Raw genomic sequence first — 12,242 nt, 5'->3', positions numbered from 1 at the left:
TTTCATGTTTCTTGAGAGAGAAGCCAACCTCCACACCGCCATTTCCATCTCTACTCTCCGCCAAGGAAATCGCTTCGCCTTGATCAATTGACACAACCACCACTTTCTCCGGTCTTCCCCACCCAAAATCCAACCCGTATACTCCAAACCGGGTCGAACCCGCAACAGACAGAACCTGTGCTCCTGGTGGAAGAGTCATAAATGCTGCCAAAATCTCTGGGATCTTCCATGCTGTAGTCTCATCCAATGCCTCAACCAAATCACTAACCATACTCGCAGCAGCTAAAAACCCTTCTTCACTCATAAAAGTCTCTGCCTTTAACGGCATTTTAAAAGAAGCAGAGACACAATTGCCGAAATAACTTGATGGAACCGGTGGAACCATGAGACTTCGACAATCCACCGCGAATCCGTACCCGACTGGTCTATTCGGATCACCGCCTCGAGCTTTGATCATACACGTCAAAACGTACGAGTAAACAATCACAAACGTGGATAAGCGAAGCTCCTTTGGTGAAGATGAAACAGAGGATTCTCTCTTGAGTTGTTCTCTAAGCTTTTGAATATCTTCTCTAGTGAGATTGAGAATGTACCGGACGACGTCGGAACCTATCTCCGGCGACCACAAGAGCTTTAAACTCTTGGGGTTTTCTGGTTCTTTACCGCCGGCGAACGTTTTGGCTACTGAGTGCCAAGCGTTCAGGATCTCTGTATCCAAATCCGTCGGGCTTTTTATGACCGTACGGTCGTAATTTGGGATTAGATCCTCCGGTAGAGAAGAATCTTGATTTTTACATGCGTGCGCCCAAGATTTGAGAAACATGGTTGTTGTTTTTCCATCTAAAACGGCATGGTGTGCTTTTACGCCGATGCAAAACCCTTGGTTTGGAAATAAGGTGACTTGAAACGACACGGCGGAGGCTGAGTCGTCGGAGACATGTAGCTCGGGGACTAACGGGTGTAACTCGGCGGTCGGGTATGGTTCGTTTCCGGTTAAACGTGAGAAGTCGGCGTTTGACTCGGCGACCGTGAATGAAACGGCGTCGTTTGGGGAGTAGACGATGCTTGGTTTGGTGTCAAGTTGTTCCCAAACGAGTTTGCCGGCGAGTGGGAGATAGTGAGAGAGGGATGAGGAGAGAGAGGTTTTGAGATTGGGAACGATGACTGAGTCGAAGAAAGGGCGAGTTGCGTCGGTGAGTCTGTAGAAGATGACTCGTTCGACGGGGTGAAGTTTGTACCAGAGAAGGTCGAAGAAGGTGAGTGGGAGAGTTGCTGACTCGGACGAGTCGGGGTTTGAAGGGGTGACTCGTACCACTTCGATGATGTTAAGTGATGAAACCATTTCTTTGGTCACCATTATGTGTTGTGAGATTGGTTTACTCATCCGATGATGATAATATATATACAATGAATAGGAATTTGTTATCACAAAATAAAAAATGGTAGGAGGAATCCAATTTTGTTTCAAACAAGAAAATAATAACAAAAAATAAGTACATTACCAAAACAATAGAAGGATATTCGCTTTTTTAAAAACAGAAAGGATAACAAAAAAGATCTAGAAGTACGTATTGAAGTATGAATTCAAGCTGGTCAAATGGTGCACAGAAAAAAAAGAAAAGAATTTAACCTGGTCAATGGTAAATGATTTTCAAAAAGAGTATTAGATGTATTTCCTTTATTTTTGTTTGGTCAAATATATCTTTAACAGTTTAACTCTTTCTATAATACTTATTACTCTATATATATCTCTTTGTTCAAAAAAAAAAAATACTCTATATATATCTTTAATTTCCAAAAAGATTTAGTTTTTATAATAGTTTCTTTTTATTTATGAATAAAAAATACATACACGAAAAAACCGTTTGTAAATAAAATAGTTCGTTATCTTTTTAATTTATTTCATTATCATTTTCAAAATCATGTTATGGGAGTATAATATATTTTTTATTTGTTCTTATTTATTCTTCGAAGTTTTAATAATTTTTACTGGTTATGTATATTTTTGGATGTCTGAAATATATAAGTTTCAGATAACCTACAATAGTGCGACACAAGGAGGTCAAATAAGTTGAAAGATCATCCAAAAATGGTAAGTTTGATGTTGAAAGGAGCTTCCAGCGGACCAGCATTATCGAACTATCAGGAGAAGTCAGACACGATACCGAACTTACACACAAGTTTTATTAGCACCTTATAGAAAGCTACGAGCGCCAAACTTATCCCGTAGATAGTTATTGCATTAAGCCAACATATGGACAATTTCAAATACAACACATTTCTAAACCACTCAAAACGAGGATATACATTAGAGTCGTCTTATTTTGTTTTAAAGCTATATACGGGATAATGAAAAATGTCATGACCAGTAATATACATAACATTTTCTATGGTAAATCTATTCTCATGACATTTTTCATTGATGATAGCTTTGTTTTGTCGAATAGCATGAGAATATATGCTCAATAAGCAACTCTTTTGTCGAAAAAAGATTTTGTTTTCTTATATTGAGTTTTTTTTGTTAATTACTTGAGAAGTTTAGTAGTGGTACGTATGTCCAATTTGAGGCTTCTATTCTATCAATGTGGGATATCGAGAGGGGACTAATTAATAATATGATAAAATGATTTTGTTATTCCTACCACATTAATGGATATTGAGTCTTCATCGGACCATTTCCAACAACCTCTCAAACCCTCAAATTTTAAGGGATTTTAAGTTCCAACAGACTTTTAAACCTTCAAATTTTAAAGGTTTGAATAGTAAACTCTTAAATTTGAGGGTGCATTATTGAAATCCTTAAAACCTTTTATATATTTCATTTTAGTCCTTACAACTTATATATCTTACAAATAATTCTATTAAATTTTGTTTGAAATATATTCTACATAAATTCAAACATATAAATTAAAATTGAAACTATTATATATAAAAGATGTACCATAGAAAATAATTTTATACAACAATCATTCAATAATTAACCATATATTGAGTAAATTTATCTTTTTACATGTAATTTTATTTTATGTTTTCAAAAAAATATATATTATTTTGTTTTATCATAGAAAGTTTGTATTTTATAATATAGTTTGATATAATTTTTTTAATTGTGCATTGTATATTTATTTATGAAAGTTTTGCTATTATAACTAATTATCAGTAATATTGTGGACTATAATATAAATATAATAAAATTTAGAAATAATTTTGAGGGAATACAATTGGACTAAGTGACTAAGAAAAACTCTAAAGGAGTGTATTCAACTTGACGATTTCAAGTGATTTGTGTAAAGTTTACAAATCCTGTGTTATTCAATCAAGGATTTTACAGAAAATCATATCAATTTCCCTAAAATCTATCAAAATTCTAAATTTTCTTTAAGTGGGATTTGAAAGAATTTTACAGAAAATCATATCAACTTCCCTAAAATCTATCAAAATACCAAATTTTCTAAATCCCATCAAATTTTCCAAAGTTATGGTTTCAATACACCCTCTTAACAAAAATGGTGATTTATAGACCTACTTAAAGCAGCTGCCAACTTTTTGTCCGATGAAAAGAAAGAAGAATATTACATGCCCACTTATCAAAATTTTTTGATATTGACTTATCAATTTTTCAATAAATTTTAAACTATGAAAAGATAGATGTTAAACCACGTGAACTGACAAATCAATGTTCGTTATATACATATATATGCATGGCTATAAAATTTAGTTAAGGTCTATTTGCATTTGTGAATTTGTTTTTATCAGTTGTGTGGACGTTGGAAGAATTTGATATAGCTGTCACATTTGAAAATAAGGACATAAGAATTTGAAAAAAAAAAGAAGAAAAATTTAAAATCAGAATGAGTATGTTAACAACAAAATAATATCTTTCTAATATGGCTTAAAGAAATAATTAACTTTGATTTTAAATAAAGAATTAAACCGATCTATTTTTATTAACTCTCTTTATTTTTAAATCTTTATTTATTTTTATTAGTTTAGATCAATACAATAAAACTCCTTTGTTTTTCACCAGCTACTGACACCTCAGCTTTTTAGTTGAAGGAGGAGTTGACACATAAGTTAAAATATATAACCAATAAAATTCTAACATTAATACACATCAGTTTTTTGTTTGCCTACATAGACACATCATTGTCTCAATGTTAAAATCGGTTTCTTCTACTTCCAATATCCCTATCTCACCCTCTCTTTAGTGTGGTGATTCAGCACTTGTATGCCTGCAATGGTTGATCCTAATTTTGGGGTTTTTCAAGAATAACCAGAGTTAATCTTTGATTTTATCTTATCACCATTTTCTTACTCATCTTCAAAAATCTCCACCTGAGGCAAAGATGATCAAAGCCAAAGAGCACACACTTTCAGATAGATAATACCTTGAAAATCAATCCTCTGTTTGATTCCAAACCAAACTTTACACGTTTTAGAGTAACGTCATGGTAAGAACCCTTTGACTATACGGTTCTTGTTTCACCACAAAGAGGACACAAAACTCCACCTTGGTTTGAACGTACAAACCAAAATTGATTCCCTTTTTGAGAATCTGAATAAGAGCAGCACTTAAGAACCTTTTAACACCTGTTCAAAAACATGCAACTTCAATGTCTCTGCATAAATTACAAAATGCATGCAAACCAAATACTCAGCAAACTGATCCATACACAAGACTATAATCACCAACACATGATATTTATGTATCTTATGCAGATGCAAAGAGAGATTGTATAAATCCAAAGTCTCACTAACACATAGTGTACCTGTATTTTTATTGATACTTTGATTTTTGGCCTCAGGATGGCGAAGAACACTGCAAATATCACACACAAACATATTCTCATCATTGTCATATGTACAGATTGCACATCGCCATGAAAATTCAGCAAAAAAAACTNGTTCTTGTTTCACCACAAAGAGGACACAAAACTCCACCTTGGTTTGAACGTACAAACCAAAATTGATTCCCTTTTTGAGAATCTGAATAAGAGCAGCACTAAAGAACATTTTAACACCTGTTCAAAAACATGCAACTTCAATGTCTCTGCATAAATTACAAAATGCATGCAAACCAAATATTCAGCAAACTGATCCATACACAAGACTATAATCACCAACACATGATATTTATGTATCTTATGCAGATGCAAAGAGAGATTGTATAAATCCAAAGTCTCACTAACACATAGTGTACCTGTATTTTTATTGATACTTTGATTTTTGGCCTCAGGATGGCGAAGAACACTGCAAATATCACACACAAACATATTCTCATCATTGTCATATGTACAGATTGCACATCGCCATGAAAATTCAGCAAAAAAAACTCAACATGACTCTCGCACATTTCAAACAAACCAGCCTAAGACTGTACCTCTGTTCAATCACAACCTAGCTACTTTCTTCCAAGAACTACATTACATTTGGTTACCTTATCTACATCTTGTAGAACAGGCGTAATCAAGTCGTCGTTAACAGCAACAAACACAACAATGTTAATGTTACTATTGTAACTAAAACTCTTCCCATCTTTGCAGCTTGCATTCACCACAGGATGTTGAGCAATGATTTAAGCATTTTCTTCATACATAACAATGTGTGTCTATGTTTCATTCAATTCAATCCCACCTTCTCGTATAGTGCATCAAGAGCATCAATGTTCACAAAGTAACCAACACGGAAGGTATGAACAGAGACTCTCAATCATATTCTTCAATATTGCAGATTGAATCAGGCAATAGAGGAGGCAAATTGGTGGTCGTGGTAGCTTTTCCCTCCGCCGCCGCAGCAGGAGGAGGAGGTGGTGGTGCCACGGAGGATTTGGGCGGAGCAATTCCAGCCACCGCAGCATAAGGCGTTGTTATGGTCTTCCTCGGACAATCTACGAAAGTCGTCACTGGAGTTTTTTGAGCAATTGTCGGACCAGGAGTTGGTGATGATGACGGACAAAGATTGATCGGCTTGGAGAAGTGGAGAGAGAACAGAAGGAAGCGAAGAAGGAAAAAAAACAATCACAGCTTAACAGACACTCGATCAAAAAAAAAAAAAGCTAAATTAAGCTACGATCACAACAAAACTTTAGCTGATATAGTTAAAAATAAAATGTTTTTATCAATACAATCCTTATGGCCCTGTGTATGCTTAGGTTTTTTTTGTTGCAGGCTTGTTAGTGGTACAAGATTGGTCATCGTAATGGCACCACTAACGGTTTTGATTGACATCAAAACCTCTGTTTCAATTGGAATATTCTTAATCGCAAAGACAACTGTACATGGAAAACAAAGAAATTTTTTCTTAATCGCAATTATGTTTTTTTACATTATTACATTACCTACACAATTTGTTTTAGCTCATCTACCAATAGTATGTAGCACAATCACTAAAATACATGGAAGTTGCTAAAATAGATTTTAAAAAAACATGTAACTCACAAGAAGTCACTTATTCAATAAAAAATACAAACAAAGTCAATGCTATCAAAGCCTGCATGCTAATGATTCATTTAACAAGTTAATCAACGAGTAAAATCTAAAAACAAATACCATTTAACATTTATCATTTCCTTTATAACTTATAAAATCTTAAAATAGATAGCCAATTGAATTTAAATAATACAGTTAAGCATTTCATGTTAAGTAAAAATCCTTCTATGTTCCACATCACATTTATCATTAGTTAATAATATTCATTTCTGATATTAACAAGTTATGATTAGTTAAGTTATTCATTTCTTTTGTTTATTTTTGTCAACGCTTTGATATTCTAAATTTGAGAACAAACCATATAACTGCTTCTCGACCAAAAAAAAAAAAAAACCATACAATTGCTTAATTTACAGGTCATTCTAAGAATAAGCTACGTTAATCTCTCAAGCCTGTGTGGAGGATAAACATCAGTTATTGGATTCTTGGAGCAACATACATAAACTTTACATATTATCAAACAAAAATTATCATATGTCTATCTTATTGCATGCATTTACTATGAATATAGATGTGATTTCTTCTACGGTGATGATTACAGTGTTTGAATTTTCGTTAAGCCAATTATACAATTAAATTTATCGACTTAAAATGTAAACGCATAACAAATACTACGAAGTTATAAACCATTGTAGTTTTTTTTCCAATACATTTCTATATTTTTTCATTGTGTAAATCATAATTTTTATGATTAATATAATTTCAGAAAATTAAAATCATATATTTAACATCAAATGTATTAAAAACATCCCGCGGCATCGCGCGATCTAACCTAGTACTTTCTAAAAGATCTATGATATGGGGATGCTATAAATTAAGTTTCAACCAAATACATTTTTAATTTCAAATTACCAATAAGCCATGATGTGCTTAGTTTGCAATTTTCTCTTACTAGTATTGGTGGTATAGTAAGTAACTAATATGAGATTCGTTATTTATAATTTAATAGTACTGTCAACTCTTTGCTATCATTTTGTTTCTGTATTCTAAGAAATCAACATATACCAAACAAATTATAAGTTTTTTCTGCTTATTTTAGAACTGGATAATAGATACCATCCATCCCCTGTTTTAGAAATCGCTAGGCGCTAGTCGGGCGGTCGGGCTGGGTCTAGCGCCTAGCGAGAAAATCGGAGATTAAACGAGGATTAATTGGATACTAGTTTTTGGGTTATTTTATTAAATTAATAGTAAATTAAAAATATATAGTACTAAATTTATGTATAATTATGTTTATGTGAAAAGAAAAATATCAAATAAAATATAAAATTATAGTATTTTCTTTAAAATTACCGTAAAAACATAAAAACGTAATTTTAAGAAAAAAAATTATGATTTTAATTAAAAGTTTGTACATTAGTTATTGTAAAACATCATAAACTCTTAATTTCAATGTTTAAATAATAAAAATATATATATATTTGGCTTCAAAAATAATTGGTATATACAAAATTATGCGGGAATTAATCGAATTAGACGGTATAATCGGATAATCGATGCTAGGCGGGAATTAGTCATTAATCGAGGTGGAAATGATGGAGCTACCGATTTTACGGAACGTAATCGGTGCTAGAAGGGATTTTTAAAACAGCGCATCCAACTAATAAATCTAGGAATGTATACTTTAGTTATTTATTAAAAAAGGTACACAAGTTTTGTGGGGAGTGCCAGAGTGTATGGATTACCAATAATTCATTAGGGATCGTTGTAGATCTGTCTCTCTCTATATACATTTATAATAGATTTTTGTATAATTTATGGAATCTTAAAATCGTGTGTTAGAAAAATAATTAATAAAAAAGTATAATGTGTTAGAAAAATATATGAAGTTTTTTTTTTTTTTTGTCAAACAAAATATATGGAGTTCTATCACATATATTTGATATTTCGGACGTAAGATATGACGCAACTGACGAAATGGCTAGAGGGTCATTCACAGTTCACACGAAAGTACGTAGAGTTCATAACAAATTTGAATTTGATGACTGTCTTTTGCTATTATTGTCGGACACCCCTGACTGTGGAGCCGTTTCGAATATGACGATATTTTGCCATCATTTTCAGATACTGAAATTTTCTATTCCCGAGAAGATATTATATAAAAATAAAAGAAGTGGGACGAAAGCAAAAACAAAAGACCAATTACAATTCTAAAAACAGTGAAAAGTATATACAAAATCAATAAAATTTTTGGTATCATGACAAAAACATACTTTCAACACATTCTTTCAATTTCATGATGTAAAGATTTCTCCCACCACAAAGTTAATTATTAGTATAAAAATGGTTCATCTTCCAACTAAATCTTCTAGATTAATACTTCCTGTCTCCATAGTTTGATGTTTAGTATATTTCATACATATTAAGGCAAAAGAAAGATAATCAATTCATTATATATTTTTTCTTTCAATTGGGTAAAGTTATACATTTTCTTCTCTTCTCTCTCACCTTTTTTATCTTTCAATTGGGTAATGAATTGATTATCTTTCTTTTCTTCTCTCACCTTTTTTATCTCTCCTACTTTTCTACTTTTTAGTCAAATAAATAATTAAAAAAGGAAAATATATACAAAAAATTTGAAAACATCAATATTTTAAGAACAAAGAAAATTTCCTAAAACATCAAATTATGAGGAACAGAAAAAGAGAGTATATTTTTGTTTTCTGAAAAAGTCAGAAGCGTGAACTAATAATCACTAGTAATTAAGAATATTCAGTGGCGGAAACAGAAAAATAATTTATAATAAGGATCACAAAAATCATAATGTGCAATGTTTCTGTATAAGTAATGATTAATGAATATGAGGAAAGTTCAATGTTTCTGCTTTCGTTAAATCAAACGCATATTCTATATAATGAAACACTCGTTGGACTTTGATCACTTTTCTCATTATTAAAACAAATCCATTACAATTCAAAAAATATATAGTAACTTTTGAAAGTATTTCTAAATTCTTTCATTAACTCAATAATCTCTAGATTATAATTTTTTTCAGGAATTCATATTTTTCATTAACTTTTTTTTCGTGTTGTAATTAACAAGAAATTCTTAACAAAGTTTCAAAACAAATAATTCTTAAATACATAACAAAAAAGGGTAATATTAGTGAATATCACAATTTTGGAAAGAAATTAAGTAAATACCACATTGTCAGAAAAGTTTGGTAACTACCATTTTCAAGAGAAGAAAAAGTCAAAACTGTCCTTAAACAAAAGACAAAAGTACAACAACGTATTGTTATTTGTGAAAAAAACATGTGAGTTAATAAAAATATCAGCATATACTAAAGCAAAAAGCGTATCATTAAAAAAAAGTGTTTTCATATTAAAAATCGTGTTTTCAAACGAAAGCATATGTAATCTTCATAAATAACGTGTAATTTAAGAAAATAGATTACTAAAGAGAGATATATTATGTTGTTACGTGTAATTTGATAAAGTAGCGTGTTGCCACGTGTAATTCGATAAAATAGCGTGTTACAAAACCAAAATGTCATGAATTAAATCAAAAATACACGACGACGGAAATTGAAATCCAAAGACATATAGTGAGATATCTTCTGCAATTTGAAGGAGAAAAACCAAAAAGAATAAATAAGCTGGAAAATGAAGAATTGATGTTGTTTGATGTGTTTGTAAAGTCAATTGTGAAAGAAGAAAAAGCCAGTGAGAGAGCATGAGGGAAGAGAAGAGAGAGAAAAAGTAATAGAGAAAGTTGAGTGGATATGAGAGCATGAGGGAAGAGAAGAGAGAGAAAGAGTAATAGAGAAAGCTGAAAGAGAGAGAGAGAGTGCATGAAGGGAGAGAGAGTTTGTTATTTATGTGAAAAAAATGACATGATATTTAAAAAAACATGTAATATATGAAATGGGTATAAGTGTAATTGTATTTGAAGAAAGAGTACTCTCTCACAAACACTTGTATAATTGTGTTATTTTCTTAATTATGTTTTGTTTTTGTGGTATCTAGTGCATATTCTCCAAAAAAATATAGTAAAAGAAGAGCAAAGTAAGTGTTACATTTGGAACCGCTGGTTCCCTGAAGATCGTTTTTCCGGCCAAAATCCTACTTCAGCTAAGGCTGAAAGTGGTTCCCATCGTCCCCCACCCTTCCCTCCGGACCCCCCTGACCAAAATCCTCTTGCTTCCCTCTATGATTTTCCCCCTTTATCCCCCAACTCTCCCTCCCTTTCTTCCCTTGATTATATCGCCTCCGAGCGAGTGATCCTAGCTCTCCCAGCGCATCATAAGTCCACTCCTGTAGTTGTCAACCCTCAGGCCCAGGCAATTCTCAATGCATACAATCAAACTTTAACCACAAACCTTAGATCTGAAAAACCCTACTACAGTGTCCAAAGCAAGTACTATAGCTCAAACTAACGGACTGCTTCCTTGTCCAACACCGAAGGTTAACCGTATCCTCCTAAGCACTGCCCAATCTACACTTCCTTCTCCTATCCCGACTATCAACCACCCTAACGTTTCTTTGCAACCAACCCATTCTATGCGAAAGTCACTGTTACCAGACCTAACACTGCTCAATCTACCCTTCCTTCTCCTATCCGGACTATCCTGATAGATCCTGCTGATGCTACTCCAGTGGTAACTACCCTTCTGGTACCTCCTCCTCCTCTCCCCACTCCGCAAACCCATCCCCCTCCCAGTCGAAGTGTAAATTCTTTGGCACAACGACTCAAAAAAGAAGCAGATAAATCTCTCTCCCGGCTAGCTCTTGTTGACTACTCACCGGAAGGGAAGCCTCGAATAGTCATCCCTGATTCGGTTTTTCATGAGGGTGCTGAAATTCACAGAGACTTCATTATTGGTATGTTCAAAGGCAGATTGCCAACATTTAAGCATATACAAAGTGTCCTCGGTCACATGTGGGGCAGAGGCCAAAGGTTGGAAATTCACCTTAATCATTCAAATAACTCGATCTTATTTCGACTACCAAACGAGTACATACGTACCAAGGTGTTAGAGAAGAAGATGTGGTACATTGGTGAATGTATGTTCTTGGTGGCTCAGTGGGATTCCTCTGGAGGGGACAAACCTGACATAAATGCAATGCCTATCTGGGCTCACCTTAAAGGTATGCCTTTCGACCTGATGCACAGAAAATGCATTAGTCTTGTGGCGGGTCTGGTTGGAGAGCCAAAGGAAATAGATGAATTCACCAGGAATCTTGTCAGTTTAACTGAAGCGCATGTAAAACTAGAACGAAACCTGACGGAGCTTCTACCTTCAAGCGTGGAGATTGTTCGTGAGAATGGTGAAGTAATCACAGTAGTTGTTGAGTACCCGTGGATCCAATCTACTTGCACAAAATGCAGCGAAATTGGATATGTCGTCAGGTACTGCCCTTCTGCAACTACTCCTTTGACCCCAGCTCGAAGTAAACCTGCAAATCTAACCAGAAAAAAGCTAGTATCACAAAGTCCTGCACCTAAAAATGATCAAGTACAGGAGCAGAGTACCTTAGTACCTGAGGGACCTAACTCATCCTCTTCTTGCCTTAAAGTTTCTCCTCTGGGGCCTGAGCTACCTGTTCTGCAACAAAAACCACCAATCAACCCCCGCCATACCTCAGTAAACAAAACATCAACAAAAACCATCACTACCTGCTCTAGTGGACCGCTGCTTGACCCCCTCTCTTGCTACTTCAAACTCTTTTGATGTTTTAGCTACCAATCAACCCCCCCTGATCCCTCACCTCTAATAGTCAACCCTCACACATCTTCATTCCCCCCCCCCCC

The 12,242-nt window shown here is 33.8% G+C and overlaps 1 protein-coding gene across 1 annotated transcript in view; it reads right to left on the bottom strand.

Moving 5' to 3' along the window:
- Positions 1-1,397, bottom strand: part of LOC104719567 (phenolic glucoside malonyltransferase 1-like) — a 3,293-nt gene extending 1,896 nt beyond the window's left edge. Inside the window, exon 1 of the mRNA XM_019230791.1 lies at positions 5-1,397. Coding sequence (XP_019086336.1) covers positions 5-1,384 — 1,380 coding nt within the window. The 5' untranslated portion in view covers positions 1,385-1,397. The remainder of the gene's footprint in view (positions 1-4) is intronic.

This window comes from Camelina sativa, chromosome 10 (assembly GCF_000633955.1).
Source record: "Camelina sativa cultivar DH55 chromosome 10, Cs, whole genome shotgun sequence".
Classification (NCBI taxonomy): Eukaryota; Viridiplantae; Streptophyta; class Magnoliopsida; order Brassicales; family Brassicaceae; genus Camelina; species Camelina sativa.
This window is presented reverse-complemented; position numbering and strand designations above follow the sequence as displayed.